This window comes from Haliotis asinina, chromosome 1, assembly GCF_037392515.1.
Source record: "Haliotis asinina isolate JCU_RB_2024 chromosome 1, JCU_Hal_asi_v2, whole genome shotgun sequence".
In the NCBI taxonomy this organism is placed as follows: Eukaryota; Metazoa; Mollusca; class Gastropoda; order Lepetellida; family Haliotidae; genus Haliotis; species Haliotis asinina.
In genome coordinates, this window is record NC_090280.1 from 58,983,696 (window position 1) to 59,004,557 (window position 20,862).

Sequence of the window (20,862 nt, forward strand, 5' to 3'; positions counted from 1 at the left end):
TGGCAATATTGACACAAGTTTCGTTGACACAGCAGTTACAGTAGTAATACAGCCCTACACCTAGATCTGACACGTTTCGTTGACACAGCAGTTACAGTGGTAATACAGCCCTGCATCTAGAACGCGCCACCATTTTCCTCTATTACCACCCTAAACACAACACATGATATGCATGTGCACAACGCAGTAGCCCCGTTGCAAGGGCATGGGGTCCCATCCTTGATTTTGACGTTTGTTTAAGAAGGTCGAGAATTCACTTAGAACATTAATTTTGACTCTCACCTTGCATCACACATTTGTTAGTGTTTGTTTCTAGTCGTTTGTTTTGAAATGAAAATCGTATACATGTAAGTTACTTGCCACACAACAATCATCTTTCAAAAGCGACTACATTCCAAATACCTACGCTTGTATGGAAGTGCAAATGGTGATGCATCCTCAAAACGTTCAATAATATCATATCAACATTGATTGACTCCGATAAATCTCCTAAATATTTTAATCGTAATTAAAAAGATGAAGTTCTCCTACATTTTTGAAGAGTGTACACGTACTCAGAGCGGTTAACCATTGGTGTGTCCATTTGTCGTCACTAAACATGAACGCTCAGATCTGTCAACAGAAATACATAGATCTCCTTTATGCCCACGTTCTGTGACAAGTTCCCCAAAGACTCTAGTTCGCCTGTATCAGAAGGTTCTCACAGGCCATGGTATCAACAACTCGCGGATTTCCTCTATACAATGAGTATCTAATATGTCCATTCCTATATGAGACCATTCTCCAAAAGCACCTCACATGGAAGATTACATCGGAGAAGCTACTGGTACATTTTGCTGGCATGAATCTCTTTTTTTTCATCCTCTTGTATTTTCAGAAATTCTTCCCTGAATGATGCACATGTTATTAATCAGAACAAAATGTAGTGAGTACCTCGTGCAAATATTACGAAACTAAATCTTTAGGATAAAGAATAAATGTAGGAATGGTCCCTTTTTGAGAAATGAACTGCCAGCGGGAGGAGTTTGGAGTGAATACGGGATTACGGGCACCTTTATCCTCGCCCTTCAACGACATAGAGTGAGGTTGAAGAATTAGATGCACAGAGACCCTAGAGAAAACTTTGATCTGAATACCGTTCCGACTGGAAGCATTCGCTGAAATATATTAAAAACTAACAAAAAGTTATGTTTTATTCTTCAAACTTGTGTGTTCTGTTTCCGTTAAATGACCTTGAAGCTAATAACATTAAGTGTATATTACACAAACCGAGTTAAAGGTAAGAGATACATTAATACTGAATGAGTGAGCCGAATGCCGCCTCTCACAGCCATATAGCCTCGGTATTAACCCCGAGGAAATACAGTGAGTGAGTTTAGTTTTACACCGCGCTTACCAATATTCCAGCTATGTGACGGCGGTCTGTAAATAATCGAGTCTGGACCAGACAATCCAGTGATCAGCAACATGAGCATCGACCTGCGCAATTGGGAACCGATGACATGTGTCAACCAAGTCAGCGAGCCCGACCACCCGATCCCGTTAGTCGCCTCTTACAACAAGCATTGTTGCCTTTTATGGTAACCATGGGTTGCTGAAGGCCTATTCCACCCCGGGACCTTACAGATACAGATACTAACATTTACGTCTTCAGTGAAACTCACGAGACTGGTATCTTGATAAATACAGTGAAAGTATAGCAGCATGACGTAATTAATAAAGACTGCACAGGTGTCTGATCTAGACATTTATACATGCATTCACTGTGCAGATCCGAGACCCTCTCTATCCAAGCAAATACTCGGTGCAACATGCCACCCAGGCTTTCCCTGAACCAGGTCTCCTAGTCAAGGATTTCTTCCAGTGGGTGACCCAGCCAGTGACTACTAGCACACCAAGCCAAGTACTTCCTGCATCAGGTCTGGTTATTAGACCCCACAAAAATCATCGTGCAGAGTCCCTTATTTCATGAATTACTCAGTATCCATTTCATTCAACTGTTAAGGCAATTCAGAGATTGTTTTGAGTTAACGTCTGACACAACGCTGTCATAACACACACTTTCACAATCGAGATACCTTGGTTGAGTCAGGAAGAGGCACTCCTTCACAACTAAAATCAGTGTTTCATTGTGCTAATTAGCAATCTTCTGGGACTCCAACGCAGTCGCCGTGTGTCAAAGATAGTCCTTGCATTTACAGTTTTCAAATAATTTAGCCTGCAGTTATTTGCAACGGTATAGCCACTTCAAGGGTGTTACTAGTACTACGAATATTCCCAGTAGTACCTTAAATGCAAAGTTTTCTGCAGCCGTTCAGCTAAATAATACTTACAGTTCCTCGTGTACTCTTTGGATTTATTGTGTAAATTGTGTCTCGTTATATACGCACAAGGTCTAATGAGATGAAACGTTTGTGAATTACCTCCAGTGTGATGTGCAGATCACAAAGATTTCCCAATCATCAGGCGAAACTGTGGTGACAATTACACGAATGGATCAATGAATAGCAATGAAGGCAGCAAGTACTCAAATTTTGGATGTTAAAATATATTAAATAAATCAAATGTGTTTGGTGTAAAAAAAAGAAACGTTTGTGTTCCAAAGTTTATAATGTACAGTTTCGTCTGATTTATCACAAATTGTAATTTGAATTCCTTCTTGGTTAGGATAACCATAACAGGGATTCTGTTGGGTCCTTCAGTGAACAAGATCAAGCAGACATGTGGAGGAGGACAGTACTAACAATCGATCTCTGCAAAGACTTTTGGCAGCTATAAGTTTAGGTAACGGCTAAATAGCTGTTTGTCAAGTTTCTCATCCTTTTTGAAAGCTATCGATGTCTTCAATTTGTACTTGATTGTTTTTCCTCATTTGAAATGTCAGCATCTACTGAATGTTCATTCATTACCAACCAGCTGTTCTCTGAACATGGTCAATCAGACCGAACGCCGTAAATGTTTCTGGTCACTCTTTCAGGTACTGCCTCGACTTTGTCACTAGATATTGTCTGCACCTGTTTCCAAGTACTGTATGTGCCAAGTCACCAAGTACTGAGTGCGTCAGGTCACCCTACTTTCAAAAGGTCCTCTGAGTACTGTTTTCACCAGGTAGCCAAGTAATGTCTGCCACTGAGGGCACAATATTCAAAGCGAACATATATTTTAAAGACGTTTCTCTTGCCACACCAGGTTTTCATTGTGGGAAATTGTCATTTTTATTTTGAGAACACACGAAACACTGATTTCAGAAAGGTACATGTTATCTAGATACTGTCCTTTTATCTGAAGATCTTCGATTTTGACCTTTTCTACGTCAGTCACGATAGGCTAGGAAACACACACGTAGACATATCGTCAGCCATGGCAGCTGTTTTTACTGTAACAGTGGCTCAGGTAAGTCTTCTGAATGATGAACATATACCAAATATACATATGGTAGCAACAATGACATCATCATTTTGAAACCGACTGATACCATAACTGTTGCCATGGTCCAATGCTACAGGAATTGTAACTATTGTCAACGGGTCACGTACACAAACCTAAAGAGAACACCAGATAAGACGTAAACTAGATTGCAATCTCATGTTTTCGGGTCTGAAATTATTACAGACCCAGTATCATATTTATTGTAGGTCATTCTCGTGCTTTTCATGGGTCAAAGTAAAGGTATGTATGTATTCAGTTGATCTGTAAGTCATTTCATTAAAGCATTAATGGAAAACAGACACTGGAGCATTGCCATTCCGTCCATCCCAAGGAATGGTTTCATATTCTGCGTGATGTTGTCAGTCCTTCTCGGTGGTCTAGAGGTGTCCTAGTCGTGTTCTGGATGATGGGGCGAAAACCGGACTCGAAGCCAAAACACTGATTGGTATCCATGCCTATTCAGGCATTAAACCGTCTGAATAGTCAAGCCACACACACACATGCACGCAGGCACCTGATCGGTTTTGAATATACAATAAACGCGAAGTTAAAACCTCTTCCTACTTGGTGTCTTGCTAAAATTATTCTTGTTGATGCCAATATGATCAACGCGATAAGGATTCAAATGTGTCATCACTGACGTTGCTGAATATACACACTCACTCCGGGCTCTTTAAGTGACGATGTGAGTTAAATGTTTGGATTTGTAAAAGACGAACCTGTCCAAATGGAATAAGATGTTTCTTTAATGAAAAATTATTGCAAGAGTTGCTCCGTGGTTGAGATGAGATGAGATGACACTTTTATCAATACATCATTCCTAGTATCACAACAAATATGTTTCATAAAACAAACGAAAAACAGATTATCTGTAATAGCACATGTAGTTACTGTGATAGCAAATGTAGTTACTGTGACTAGAAGAGGTATTCTTGACATTGGATGTGTAAGGAACACTGTCATAAACATCATTGCGGCTTCAGGACTGCTCGAAACAAACAGAACTCCAAAAGTGAGAGAACGTGATATGGTAGGAATGCAACTGTTTACCAATATTTCTTTGCGAACATGGGGAGAGTTTCGTCTCCTTTATAGGAAACTTGTGAAACTGTTGTTACGTTGCATTTCAGCTGCTTCATCGTTGTATTGCCGGAGCTGCGTGGATGTTTACAGCCCGGCTTCCTGCAGAAATATACGCTCATGTAAAGAAACTCAAGTAAAGATATTTATTATCACACGTGAGATGCGTGGTACATTAAAATAGAAAATGTTTCTGCTAAATCAGATCTAAAGTTCTGTATTCATCTGACTCAGCCCATATATTCACCTCAGGTGAACACATCAGTCGAACAACGTCCTGGATTAAAATGTGAGCGAGATGGAGAAAATCAAGTAAAGATATTTATTATCACATGCATAGTACAGTCGGATAGGAAATGTCTTATTTAAATCAGATCTTAAGGTCCGTATTGATCTGACTCAGCCTCATATATTCACCTCAGGTGAACACACCAGTCGAACAACGTCCTGGATGAAAATATGGGCGAGATGGAGGCATTCCGAATTCTTTATGAATGCCATGACATCAACACCTACAATGTACAACTGTGAGGCGTTAGGGTTGCCCATTGGTTAAAGCTTTCGCTCGTCACACTGAAGGCCGATTCCTCCCATGGTGCGATTCCTCACTTGGGATAATGTCTGAAAGCCATTTTCTTCTTTCCACCAACGGAAATGTTCCATAAATCTAAACTCACTCACCTAAATTAACGTAGTGTAGATGGTGTAGGCTTTCGACTAGAAGTAGTATTGAAATCATAATACACAGTTATTCGAGGCTGTCATCAAATGACAAGAAACCAGGTGGGGTTTCTAAGGTAATGATATAGAATACATAAGTTTACTCATGACAATAGGATAGCAACAGGGTGAAGATGGTGGCTGATGCATACCAACAGCACTAGTAGGAGTCGCAAGTCACAGTAATTAATATCAGGTTACCAGGGATATTTCACGAACCATACTGTCGTGATGTAATAAGGTAACGACAGTCTCACTTGGCGACACTTTTAGCCTGCTGTATGTACAAGTCTAAATTCTCATCTGAAATCTGTTATGACTGATTGTGATTTGTATAAATCTGACACTTGTCTCAAATGTATTATTTATCAGCTGTGTTCCACAAGAGAAATACGGAGTCTCAATGGTGACGTTGTCTATACACTAGGATGCGACGACAGTGACGTGAGTAATTAAAACATACTACATGTTTCAGAGTGGATTTGAACCACCCGAATTCATTTATGATGATGGCAATATATTGTGCTTGCGAAAGGCTGATGGTGTTCATGCACAGTGGTAGTCTTCCCTTTGTGAAAATTACGTTTCCTGTGTAATTATTCCGCTTTCTTCGTGAACACTATCACGAATGATGCTTGTGATGCTGGTGATGATGGTAATGATGAAGTCGGAGAGGTGCTTGTGGTAGTGGTGAGATGATGGTAATGGTAGTCATGCTGCTGCTGCTGATGTCAGAGAGGTGGTTATGATAGTGGTGGTCGGCGGGTGGTTGTGGTAGTGATGACATGATGTTGATGGTGATGTCGGCGGGTGGTTGTGGTAGTGCTGAGATGATGATGAAATATTACAAGGGCCGAGGCTCAAAATTGAAATTGTTACACGCATACTTAATTTAAGCAAAGCGACTGCTGTTTCACAAACATTACAGTACAGATGACTGTTTGTAATGCTATTTAGTACCGCCTTTACTCCTGTAGGTATGTAAATCGACTATGCCGAGTTTGGTCATCGGACGACGTGCAGCCTCTGCCTGTTTTCAATGCTGCGGAACTAACGAATGCAACGCTGGACTGTGTGCTCATCAACCATCGACAACACCACACACTAGCATTCCTGTTGGTAATGTGCTCTTTCTAAGGTGCATCGTACACTATTACTGATACACACTAGCCCTCTTGTTGGTAATGCAGATATTTCTAACGTGCTCTTTACTATAATATTGATAAACCCAACACACAAGACTATATGTTGATTGTACACCAATAACTATGATACACTACCCTTCCTGTTGGTTATGTGAATATATAGCTTATGTTGTACAATAAACTTGATACACTCCACACTAGCTTTCCTACAGCGTATGTGAATAACGTAGATTGTACAGTATTCTTGTTACACTCAACACGCTAGCCTGCCTACCACTTATGCATATATAATTAACGTAATATTGTGGAGAAAGTTTGACACAGTTATAAATAACGGTACGGATACCCTAACGACAATACAGACATATCTCACGTAATTTTACCGTAACCGTGATATAATCAACACATTAACCTTCCTGTTGGTACTGCAGACACATGTATCGTACATTGTACAATTGCATGGGCACATTCAAGACGGCAGCTTTTCTACTGGTACTGCCATACATTTCTGTCGTAATTGTACAATATTCCTGATACAGTCAGCACCGTACCCTTCATACTGGCAATGAAGATATATTTAACCTACATTGTACAATATTCCTGATACACTCAGCACCGTACCCTTCATACTGGCAATGAAGATATATTTAACCTACATTGTACAATATTCCTGATACACTCAGCACCGTACCCTTCATACTGGCAATGAAGATATATTTAACCTACATTGTACAATATTCCTGATACACTCAGCACCGTACCCTTCATACTGGCAATGAAGATATATTTAACCTATATTGTACAATATTCCTGATACACTCAGCACCGTACCCTTCATACTGGCAATGAAGATATATTTAACCTACATTGTACAATATTCCTGATACACTCAGCACCGTACCCTTCATACTGGCAATGAAGATATATTTAACCTACATTGTACAATATTCCTGATACACTCAGCACCGTACCCTTCATACTGGCAATGAAGATATATTTAACCTATATTGTACAATATTCCTGATACACTCAGCACCGTACCCTTCATACTGGCAATGAAGATATATTTAACCTACATTGTACAATATTCCTGATACACTCAGCACCGTACCCTTCATACTGGCAATGAAGATATATTTAACCTATATTGTACAATATTCCTGATACACTCAGCACCGTACCCTTCATACTGGCAATGAAGATATATTTAACCTACATTGTACAATATTCCTGATACACTCAGCACCGTACCCTTCATACTGGCAATGAAGATATATTTAACCTACATTGTACAATATTCCTGATACACTCAGCACCGTACCCTTCATACTGGCAATGAAGATATATTTAACCTACATTGTACAATATTCCTGATACACTCAGCACCGTACCCTTCATACTGGCAATGAAGATATATTTAACCTACATTGTACAATATTCCTGATACACTCAGCACCGTACCCTTCATACTGGCAATGAAGATATATTTAACCTATATTGTACAATATTCCTGATACACTCAGCACCGTACCCTTCATACTGGCAATGAAGATATATTTAACCTACATTGTACAATATTCCTGATACACTCAGCACCGTACCCTTCATACTGGCAATGAAGATATATTTAACCTACATTGTACAATATTCCTGATACACTCAGCACCGTACCCTTCATACTGGCAATGAAGATATATTTAACCTATATTGTACAATATTCCTGATACACTCAGCACCGTACCCTTCATACTGGCAATGAAGATATATTTAACCTACATTGTACAATATTCCTGATACACTCAGCACCGTACCCTTCATACTGGCAATGAAGATATATTTAACCTATATTGTACAATATTCCTGATACACTCAGCACCGTACCCTTCATACTGGCAATGAAGATATATTTAACCTACATTGTACAATATTCCTGATACACTCAGCACCGTACCCTTCATACTGGCAATGAAGATATATTTAACCTACATTGTACAATAATCTTGATACACTCAGCACCGTACCCTTCATACTGGCAATGGAGATATATTTAACCTACAATAATCTTGATTCACTCAACACCGTAGTTTTCATAGTGGCAATACAGATATATCTGATCTACATTGTACAATAATCTTGATTCACTCAACACCGTAGTCTTCATAGTGACAATGCAGACGTATTAATCTACATTGTACAATAATCTTGATTCACTCAACACCGTAGTCTTCATAGTGGCAATGCAGACATATTTAACCTACGTTGTATAATATTCTTGATTCACTCAACACCGTAGTCTTCATATTGGCCATGCAGATATATCTGATCTACGTTGAACAATAATCTTGATTCACTCAAAAAAGATGTCTTCATAGTGGCAATACATATATATCTGATCTACATTGTACAATAATCTTGATTTACTCAACACCGTAGTCTTCATTGTGGCAATGCAAAAATATCTGATCTACATTGTACAATAATCTTGATTCACTCAACACCGTACTCTTCATATTGGCAATGCAGACATATTTAATCTACATTGTACAATAATCTTGGTTCACTCAACACCTTAGTCTTCATAGTGGCAATGCAGACATATTTAATCTACATTGTACAATAATCTTGATTCACTCAACACCCTAGTCTTCATATTGGCAATGCAGACATATTTAATCTACATTGTACAATAATCTTGATTCACTCAACATCCTAGTCTTTATAGTGGCAATGCAGACATGTTTAATCTACATTGTACAATAATATTGATTCACTCAACACCGTAGTCTTCATAGGGGCAATGCAGACATATTTAATATACATTGTACAATAATCTTGATTCACTCATCACCGTAGTCTTCATAGTGGCAATGCAGAAATATCTGACCTACATTGTACAATAAGCTTGATAGAAATAGAAAGCAGTTTTCCCTGTGGTAATGTAATCATATCCCATGTACATTGTAAGTTGTCCAGGGAATAGAAACAACCCACAGAAGGCTTTTTCCTCTCGTATCCAGCGAACAACTTAAAATGTACGTTAGGTATGTTTTCATTACCTCAAGGGTGTCTACTTTGTAATGAAACCGAAGCGCGAGGGAAACATAAAAAGAGGGCGGGGTACCAATTAACAATTTATTTATCTCACCGAACACCTCAGTGATAACTTTGAAGTGTTTGAAGCACGGATATTGGATCATAATAAGGAATAGGCAACAGGCCAAACACTACTAAATCAAAGTACCAAACGTATTCCCACTGTTCGGTATTTCCAGCGGGTAACATAGAAAATGTTACTATCAGGGCACATTCACTGGCCCAGCCAATCAAAAACTGACACTTATCTGTGAGGCAAGATAAAAATCTTACCCTCACCAAATTAGCATTCCAAGTCAAAATGCAAAGTTTCCTTATTCCAGAGGAATGTATCCTACTGACTGGCTTATACAGTTTCAATGTTTATAAAATAACCATTAGTTGTCCCATGTTTTGTTAAAAGAAGCATAATCCAATTGGAAGCGTCACATGGCATAGTGTGTTTTGCATAAATACGATTGGGGTTTTAGTCGAGATGTTGCCATTGTTACAGAGTGTTCTACATATAATTCTAGGATGTATGTTGTTTTGAAAGTACACATAATTCTTCATAATTTGCATTCGGTTTGAGATAATCGGTTGACCAAAATTAACTTTAACTATATGTCATCGGTTAAGTGACCATGACAAAATCACTTGTTATTTCCTGTAGGTGTCGTTGATCACTGCAAGTCGAACCCTTGTAAGAACGGCGGTTCCTGCTTTGAGAGGGTGGATGGTTTCGTGTGTGAGTGCACGGCCGGGTTCACGGGTCTTCACTGCGATATTACGGATATGTGTGCTTCTGATCCCTGTCTGCATGGAGGCAAGTGCCTCGATGCTAAAACAAGGTACAGTTAAACCCCTTTGTGTCGAATTCATCTGGACAAGGGAACAGTTCGATCTATCCAAATGTTCGACACATAAGCCAGCATAGAAATAATGATAAATATAACGAAACCTGAAGAGAGAGAGATCAGTTCGACACAACCGAGAATTCGTCTCAGCCGAGTTCAAGATTTTGGGTTCGATAGTAGTTACATGTGAGGATAAATTCTATATATATTCATAATAAAACAGATTTCCTTGTGAAATGTAACCTACATGCCTATGTTATCTCAGGTTTCTTCTGAACCACTGTCTGTCCTACCTTCTGTATCATAATAACTCTAACATAAGGTGAAATTTTACACCGCACTTTGAAACCTGATCATTTTGTACTGTTGAATTTTAATGTGTTATTCACTAAGTGTTATTAAGCAGAGTGCATTTCATCTTCATACTTCGCCTGAGTGACAAATATCACATCAAATGAACATTGAGAGTGTCAGCAGCGCGTCCAGACAATAACATTGATGACATGGCACATACTGTGTTGTGAAGCTTGAACATGTTGAGAACTTCTTCTGATATACTTCTGAAAGAAACAATGCACATTCTTTTAATGTTTTCTTTGAGTGGCATTTTATGGAGCTGGAAGTCCAAGTATATGGATGACAAATTCTTTAATTCTGGAGCACAAGGTTTCGAGTATGAATGACTCATACTTAAACCGATACAAGAACCTGCACTAGGATAAAAGAGGTTGTCGTCCAGATATACTTGCTTTAATGTTGTGTTCTTGTGTTTAATGTCTACCGTTTCACACAAAAGGCTTCTCTGGAGACCTATTCCAGACAAGGTCGATCTGTAACATGCACTCTTGTCGGTTAAGTCGACCATACTGAACAACAGCGTCCTGAGATGTAAGGCTGTGCACTGCAGACATACCTCGGAAACTTATTTACAACGAAACGGGACCTCACACTGTTCTCCGTCACTGTCTAATGGGATAGTATTGATATTTAAAGCAAATAGACGGCGTCTGTATGTTCTGATGTTTACTTGAGCAGCAGCGCGGGGATATAATAAACACTCCCCTAGACTTAACAGCGATGTGAAATTGGTTGTAGTCGGGGTGCATTCGACGTTAAGCCGTGTGTTGCGTGTAGACGGTATTAGAATGTATCGCAACCGAGGTGCAAAGTAGACAGTAATAGAAAGTTTGAAAAACAAATAGTGTTGGGTTTAATCATGTCTGGCTTACCACCACTCATTCTTGATACGATTTGAAAAATATAAGCTGTGGCTTATAAATGTCGAACTACAAACAGTAATAAGAAATTGTGAAAATAGCAAAGGCCTTCCATAGTGAAGAGCAAAGGAAAATGAAAAGTAAGCGTTCATGTTTATTTCGTCCATGTAAAAACTTGACAAAAACAGAGTTGCATTTCCTTTGCTGTTCAGTATATGTAAAGTTTGAGAAGACAAGGACACACATTTCCTTATATTTTCAGTGATTAACTGCCTCAGATGTGAAACGGTGTGTTAGATGAAATCACATTAAATCCATTATACAAATTTTGAATTTTATCAAAATCTAAAACTTTGACCAATTCAAGGTGGAATATGATATAGCGAAATTGAGACATTGTCAACTGAAAATCAAAGTTCAAGACAATTATTTGAGAGACAAAATTTCGTTCACCCTCCTTTCTGTGTTTCTCACCCTTGTCTAGATACCTGACTGCATTTAAGATAACATTTTGTTGATTATCATGCCCTTGTGTCAACGTTCCAGCTACGTCTGTGACTGCACTGGTACTGGTTACGACGGCTTCACGTGTCATCTACCCTACGACGACTGTCAGTCACATCCCTGTCTCCACGGCGCCACGTGTGTTGATGGGTTCAAGGTATTCACTCCTGGATTTGGGTTTTGAGACAAAATCTGGTTGGTTAAAACATGTATCTCCAAAATAACATATTTACGTGTTATAATTGCATCGTTATACTGAAGTAACATATTACATAGGTCCCTAGGTTTTCCATCCCCATATACCCCATGTGGGGGTATAGTGGGCGAGCTGTTTATTTTACCTTGTAGTTAACATTACTTGCAGGCTCTTTCAGTGTTGTCACAAACCCTAGCGCTCAGTGCACAATCCTATGTACTTTTTCTATGTACTATCTTCTTCATCATCATTTTCTTCTTCATCCTTCATCCATGAGGTTTTGTACTTATATCAGCACTACGTGTGAATTGCAGAATTGGACCTGTACATGTGTTCCTGGGTTCGCCGGAAATAACTGCGAAGTAGAGCTCAGCGCATGCGTGTCTAACCCGTGTCTCCGTGGAGGCACGTGTGTCGACACACCTGCTGGGACGAATCCTGGTCAACTAAGCCCAGGTTTCCACTGTCAGTGTGTTGAGGGTATCGCTGGTACGTCTTACCTTCTTGCTACATGAGTGAGTGAGTGAGTTTGTTTTAACGCCCATTTTAACAATAATCCAGCTGCTTAAAACATACATTTTTAAAGTGAAATTGCTGTTTGGAATACGCAAAGTATACAACAGTGAAATACCTTAACCGTTCTGTTGTGAACATAGACAGTAGTATAGAAATTCAGATCGAGTGAGTACGGGTAAACGCCCGTTTTAACATTATTCCAGCAACATCGCGGCGGGGACACCATAAATGGGATTCAAACATTGCACCCATGTGGGAAATCCAATAAAGCGAATACTTTAACCAGCAGTCCCTCTTGCTCCATGACCCCAACACGGGTGTTGATGTGTGAAGCCCATTTCTGGTGTCTGGTGCCACGATACTGCTAAAATATCGCTAAAAGAATCGTAAACCAATGCCAGTTGACGCTTATATGTTATCCTAGTAGGTGTGCCAATCTGCGAATTGGCAGATGCAGAGCCAGAAACCTAGCTATGACTTCGAATCCAGTATTTTAATTCATTATGAATGTAGGTTTGACAGCACCATACTCTAGCAAGTGCTGTCCTTTTATAGTCTGTATTACTTGTACATAGACCTCAGAATATCGGTCTTCGGCTTCTCTGGAACACACTGACGTCATTTTGTTTGAATATTGTTGAGTGCGGCATCAAACAAAATGCACACAAACATAACTGAAATACTCCTCAAAGCGGCTAATCTACTATTAGTAATGTAACAAATACTTTGCAGATATATTACAGATATGCATGTTTCAAGTCATGAACAAAACTGTGTCTCTGATCCTGAAAGTTATGAGTAAATTTAGTTTTTCGCCGCAAGGAAGTAAGTATTGTGATTACGTTTTAGCTCATAACGTCAAGGGCATAAGTTTGATCCCCAAGTATGTCACCTCTACAATATGTACGTTTTTAACAAGTCCAAACTAACTCGAAGCGATATGTTGTAGGTGAACGTTGTGAAAAGAATTACGACGATTGCTGGGTGAAGCCTTGTAAACACGGCACCTGCGTGGACGGCATAAACTCCTATACTTGCGACTGCACGGGTAGTGGCTACTCCGGGGTACTATGTGAACACAAACTCACCAGCCAGTAAGCATTTATCACAACGAATACAACTCTAAAGGGACACCACTCTGAATTTACAGGGATACATGAAACCATTCCCAATTAACAATGAAAGTTTTGTAACAAACGCTGTAAACACATTCCCGCGCTGATTTTACTGGAATACTGTCAAAGATGACATAAACCCATACTTATTCACTCACTGTAAACACTGAATCGAAAATAACTGTTAACAATACAGGCAAAAATAAATATCCTGTAAATATACCTCAACACAAGAGGATAACAGGCTCGATTAATCACTGAAACATGTTCAAATGAACATCAAGGAAAGGTAAAGATGAAAGGTCATGAATGGCTTCATGATTCGCACAATGATTACTAATACAAGACTGTTATTGAACACTCCCCTCGAACCAACTGTAAGAAACCAGCCCTTTCCTAGAATCTAAACTTCAGGAAAAGATACTGTGTACTGCGAAAATGGAATGGATTTTCCGATTCTGCATTCAGAAATCAGGCACTGAATTAGTACAAGTGTGTTTTTTAAAATGTTTTGAATTGAAGGTGTATCAAGTTCTTCTCATTTCTTATCAGAGGAAAGATAGAATGTTTTTAAATTATGGATTTATAGACTACTCCATTTCCACATTCGTACTACATATCGTAGTACCCACATGGTCACGTGCTCCTAATTTGCTACAGCTGTGTTCCCTGGTCGTTTGGAATTGCAAGAACACAAACACACTTAGTATCATTTGCTGAAAGTTCCTAGTGTACATGTGTATTTTTCACCTGAGAGACATATTCAGTTTGAGTATTAGGATGGACGCAATAACTCACAGCAATAACTCACAGCATGGGATGCACAACCTGATCACACAGATGACAAAATGGCGTTGAAATAAGCTCTTTGTTGTGTGTCTTCTTCGCAACAATTCTGTTCAGGTACACTTCAGGTAAACTTTGCGAATATATCCCATTAACAGGTGTTTGAAACATCCTTGCCAAAATGGGGGCACGTGTGTTCAAGATGGCGACGACTACCACTGTGAATGTCTTGCCTTTAAGAAGGGGTTAATAACTCACGGAGGAAAGAATTGTTCCGTACTGTTGCGGGGCTGTGAAGATGTTCATGCGTGTCAAAACGAGGCTGTTTGTGTTCCCGTTCTTCTGGATGAGACTAAAAATCTCCATGGCTACACATGTTCCTGTGCCCATGGCTTCATTGGCAAGGTCTGTGACACAACTACAATGATGACATTGTCGACCTCGAGCTTCATCAGGAAGACATACACTTCAGGTTTCAACCTCACAATGAGGTTCAGGACAGCACAGTCTAATGCGGTAAGCTGTCAAAACTTAGGACCTACATAACCTACTTCTGCAAAATCTGAATATTTAATTGGAAACTGAGTTGCACTTATGTGTCAGGTATTCCAATCCTGTGTTTGCTGACTTGCGTTGGCATGTATAACCCTTAGTGAAAACCCAATAGCACCATTTGATACTGCTTCATAAGAATATGCGGGACGGTGGGGTAGCCAGGCCTGACAGTGATTTTTCCATAGCAATGGATACATAATGGAGGATCATCATCTTTTAGCTTCATTGATGTATCGTGAATGATAAATACGGCATAGTCTTAAATGACCTCTTCAAATCTGTACTGACTACCTTAGTATGTGTAACCAGCACAGTTGGTTTAACTTCATTTAGTTTGATGAAATGTGAAATGATACAGACATGTGTATGCCCCCTTAAACAACCTAAGTAATTCTTAAAACTTTACAGGAGAGATAAACAACAGTATTTACATTTTTACTAGAGATAACGAAAGAGCTTCTCAAAGTACATATACCTCTGCTATTACTTTACAACAACCTAAGCCAGACTAGGGTTGCTTTGGCATGCCACCTTTCAGCCAGTCTTGACTCAAAACCCGTTTAAATGGGGTAGCTACCACTGGTCGCTACTGAATATACACAGAAACAATGCAATATGATACGAAGACAAAATAGATAATATATGTATGCCATACAGTTGGTGCTTGCTTGCTTGTCCTTTCAGGTCTTGCTGTACAATCGGGTTGGAAACTCATTCGTCAGCGTTGAGATCGCCAATGGCTCTCTGTATCTGGTATCAGGCGATTCTACCGGCTACAATGACACCCAGGAAGTAATGACGTCACTTCCGCTTAGTGACTCGCACTGGCACGGTCTCAGTTTGGTGTACGACGGAAATACCACCCTGTCTCTAGTGGACCCTCTATGTAACACTACTGAGGATTGCATCTTATCCTTTCCCGGCCCCACCTCCGCTAGTTCACTGAGAGAGAATTTCATTGGTCGGATTCCCGTGACTCCATGGAAACAGGATACAGTGTCCAAACAAGATTTTGATGGATGTGTGGAAGATGTGTTTTTCAACAATGATGTACTCATTCCTGATAATTATGGTGTGGCTGAGTTCCATGGTATCAACATGGGTTGCCCAGCATGCCTGAGAGGGACTTGTCAAGGTTTTGCCAAGTGCGAGCCGCATGGAACTTCAGACTTTCGGTGCGTCTGTAGGCCTGGATCAAGCAGCGGAGTATGTCTCAGCGGTAGGTTGTGCAATAACCAATGGAGGGGATGAGCAGTAGTTAAGCTTAACCCTATTTGAACAGCAGGAGAACAAATACACTTACAATCCAAATTAGACTAAGACTACACTTTTCAAACTGCTAACAGTCTGTAAACATATGAGCCACAGCACATCTGTGACATCAAGCATTGAGGGTATATTTTCCTGTTGTTCACTGTGGCTTATCAGCTCGGCGTAGGTGAATAACCAACGGTATTCAGCTGCTTAAGGTTAAGTATTAACACAATAGCAAAACTACGAGAGAAACGTACATCCGAAGCATTGGTATCCATGTGCAATCCCAGAAGACTCTGAAGGAGGAACTTTCACTACTTTCCAATAGTGGTGAGAGGCAATTAAAATCTCATCTTCTGTAGTTAAGTGGCTTCTGCGTGCTAGTGCATTTGTATTTCCCATATTAAAGTGTAAATTCTCCCCCACACTTGCATTTATATCTCACAATCTTTGTTCTGTCCACACATTCTGTTATCTAACGATAGGGTAGTCCAGTGGTTAAAGCGTTCGCGCGTCAAGCCGAACACCCGGGTTCGATTCCCGACATGAGCACAATGAGTCAAGTCCATTTTCTATATAGTTGGAGTATTGCTGAAAGGGACTGAAAACCCAACTCTCTAACTGTTCTGTTGTTTTGTTAACGGTGGTAGAACCAAAACGTCGCTCACCCATCTAGCCGTTGTGCACCCATACATTGTTTTTCTTTCTTGTTCTCTGCTTCTGTCTCTGCTAATCCATTCTTGCTAATGTTACCATCTTTCTGTCTTCCAGATAATGGAGTGACCTGTAATTTTGATTCTGATATTTGTGGATGGGTCCAGTCAACACAGGATCCGTTTGACTGGACCAGGTACTCAGGCTCGACGGGTTCTCCTAACACCGGGCCATCGGGCGATCACACATCGGGATCAGGTTTGTACGGACCATGGTTCGTCCCAAAATGTAAAGTACCGTAACGTGAGTGAGTGAGTTAAAATTTAAAGTCACTTTGGCAATATTTCAGCCATGTCGTGACTAAAACAGTAAACATTTCATAATTTTGTTTGTAAAACTGTCGCCAAAGGACAGTAAAACTACCGTGATATATTATCACCGTCGGATATTTAAAAGTTAATAGAAACTGTTAAGGTTTATTTTATTTATTTTTTTTAGTTTTGACAAGTTTGTGTGCACTAAAAATATTGAAATTAAAAAAATGCCACAGTGTTCTTTAACTGTCAAGCAAGCAATCGAGTATGATCAAGTCTTAATGAATGTGTGACTGTATTATATACAGTATAATATTATGTTGTTCATGTTGGGCATACAGGGCTAGTTAAGGGTGCGTTAAACTATACATACCAGCGAATTTATGGTTCAAACAATGTTAACACTTCAATCATTAAAATCTCTTGAGGACAGAGAATACATGTGACTGTGATCAGATAATCTAACTAATCACAGAATGTTTCCATGTTGTTTTCCATAAAAGGGCAAAACTAGACCACACCCACCAACGGACATACACTTCCTGGGCCACAAATGTTTAATTGTGTTTCCTTTGTGACTTAAATAATTTTTTCTCGTGACTATATTGCTGAAATACTCACTCAGTATGTTAATTCTACTCACCATGGACACTTGGAGGTCCGGGATGGAATTGGTCTTCAGTGATTCATGCTTCACTGTTTAGAAACGACTAAGGGGATCAAGTGGTCAGGTTGGGTTGATGCCTCGTTTGTATTCGAATGGTGTAGACAGGGGCTCATAATGTACGTCAAAGGTTTGTGCGGATCAATTATTTACGGGCTGCCGTCATACAGGTAGAAAACTGCTGCAGCAAATAAAAGCATCCCCTGATTGACTCAGTATTGTGTTCTAACTTTGTATTATTGCCCTGGGGTGTTTCATGTTGGTAATTAATGTCTTAAAAAGTCGGTGACGGGTTTACCGGTGCCGTATTTATTGAACTGATCTATCGTAACTCTGTCGCTTATCATAGGCTTACGAATATCCTAACGTTACGAACGTTTTGAGGATCGAGATGCCGGTTTCAATAACCTTTTGTTTTTCTTTCATTTTGCCTGCGCACGTACAGGACGTACGCAAGTTAAATAATGATCATCGGTGTTTACCTTTTTACATGCATATGTTTCCACACAGAATGAAGGCCAATCTTCTTTCAGGATCATATATGTACACTGAATCATCCAGTCCTCGAACAGAAGGTCAAGCTGCTTCACTCATCTCTCCACAATTCGACGTCAGCGGCGATATGTGTTTCCAGTTCTACGCACACATGAAGGGGAACACGATGGGCACATTACAGGTTTATGAAGAGGTACAATGCTAACGCTCTCTGTCAGAAATACCTGAGTCAGACATGTAAATATGTGATCACCTATCATATGACATTCTAGAAATCGGGACCCATGAACATCCGGTCTTCAGCAACCTGGGGATGTTGTAAGAGGCGACTATATGGATCGAGAGGCCAGGCTCGCTGACTTGGTTGACACATGTCATTATATCCCTATTACGTAGATGGATGCTCATGTTATTGACCATTTGGACGTCTAGTCGAGATTTGAAAATGTATGGCGTTAAATAGCAAACAAACAAACATCGTTCCACAGAGGGTGCGTTAACCAAATATCTATTTTGTCTGTTTAAAAAAATTACTTTCATAAATATATCGGGTTTGTTTATTGACAACCACCCAGACCATAAAAGGCGCAAGGGGAGGGACTTTTTTTCCAACTGGCGAAAGTCACATGATTCATTCTTCCAGACATCATAGTCTTCGAAGAATTCACAAAACATGTCCACAAAACATACTTAGGGTCTAGTTGGTTTTCGTTTCCGTGAAACTGATTTTGAGCATGGCAAAGGCAAGAATTTACAAAATGGTTTACTTTCGTCCTGAATCGTAAAATCCATCCTCCAAATATATATGTGTGCACGCAGAAGTGAAAACCTGAACGAATAAATGAAGGAATGAAAAGAAAATCAGTGAAAGAAATAATAAATATTGAATGAACGAATGATCGCATTTTTAACGTACTAACAAATGAATGAATGAGAGAGAGTGAATTTATTAATCAGGTTGATTAAAGTATTGCTAAGCCTTGCTGTCGTATTTTCTTTCTCCAGTACAGCGGCCATAAGACCATGATATTCTCGAAAACTGGAGACCAGGGTTCAAACTGGTTCCGGGTTGCTCTCAGCCTGCCACACCATGACGACGTGCGTATTGAAATCAAGGGCACCGTCGGCAGTGGCTACTACAGCGACATGGCCATCGACGACGTCAGCCTCCTTATGGGTACATGCCCTTGAAACACAGTACAATTTCTCATTTCTCAAAATCGAAATTGCTGTCATATGGTCATTATGTGCCCAAATCAAGTGTAAATTGTTCTTGAGAATTCCATACAGAGGCAATAAAATAATAAATTTGGAACAAGGAATGTTTATTGTGTAGTGTGCTGATTAAAACTATAAATGTCTGGTGAGTTAAATAACCTGATAGGAGTTGTGTGCGTTTGGCTCTCTAAAGCCAGTAAGCGAAGAACATGTACGCAAACTTCAGATCAGGCAATTCATGGTATGTAATATCTATATAGATATCACACATGTCCGGTTTACTTATATTTGTGCGCATGTTCACTTTGTATTGTCATCTTTAAAAATTACTTTGTCGTGTCGCGATCATCCATTTGTCCACTATAGTAGAATGAGTGTCTGTAAGAGCGAATGTGACTGACTCTACTACTCATTAACGCATGCTTACCTTCCGAAACTGTATTTCTGAGCTTAAAAAAAGATAAAAATGCGTTATATATTTTTTAAAAAGTTCCCCCTCGTCACTATTGCCAGTACCAACGTAGAACATCTGCAACACAACCGCCAGATCAGGCAATCGATGGCATGTAATATTCATATAACTATCCCACATGTTTCTCTACTGAATTATTGCACTAGTCTAGACGTCAAAATAAAACTATTGTCGTAATCCTGTTTCCAGTGTGATATAACATGAGACAATGATTCAATAATTCATGACGGTAAGTTAACTCTTGTCCCTTGTGACAAGCCATACCGACGTTACCGACAGCCAAATCATGCAATTACAGAAGTGTTGGGTTCCACACTGGCAGGCCTGTCTGGGATAGATGGACAGAATAGTGGGTAAATGCTGCATTATATATTTCCGATAAATCTGTCTTTGAGACTCATTCCGGCATGTTCAGAATAACCATTGTATACCAAAGTGGCGGAGGTTCTCACTTAACACAACGTATGACTCGCGGCTACATGTATCTCAAGAACGAAAGATTATTCTATTATACGACAAAATGTTATGGATGTCAACTTCTTCTTTATTGTTTTCACAACGTTTCTGGGCTATTCCTTGCCCCTTCGTCGGGTGGATGA

At 39.7% G+C, this 20,862-nt stretch overlaps 1 protein-coding gene across 1 annotated transcript; it reads left to right on the forward strand.

The window, feature by feature from the left end:
* Positions 1–3,641: 3,641 nt before the first annotated feature.
* Positions 3,642–19,888, forward strand: LOC137281510 (protein crumbs-like). The gene is made up of 13 exons (XM_067812779.1): positions 3,642–3,669; positions 4,560–4,645; positions 5,602–5,673; positions 6,207–6,348; positions 10,120–10,297; positions 12,067–12,181; positions 12,535–12,709; positions 13,686–13,830; positions 14,796–15,153; positions 15,877–16,411; positions 17,218–17,358; positions 18,612–18,766; positions 19,579–19,888. The coding sequence occupies exons 1-13, from the start codon at positions 3,654–3,656 to the stop codon at positions 19,762–19,764; spliced, it is 2,304 nt and encodes a 767-aa protein (XP_067668880.1). The 5' UTR covers positions 3,642–3,653; the 3' UTR covers positions 19,765–19,888.
* The last annotated feature ends 974 nt before the right edge of the window (positions 19,889–20,862 follow it).

Coding starts and splice junctions, on each gene's coding strand:
- LOC137281510 (XM_067812779.1), top strand. Junction 4,646..5,601: donor GCTCATGTAAAGAAACTCAA/GTAAAGATATTT, acceptor ATTATTTATCAG/CTGTGTTCCACAAGAGAAAT. Junction 17,359..18,611: donor CGATCACACATCGGGATCAG/GTTTGTACGGAC, acceptor ATCTTCTTTCAG/GATCATATATGTACACTGAA.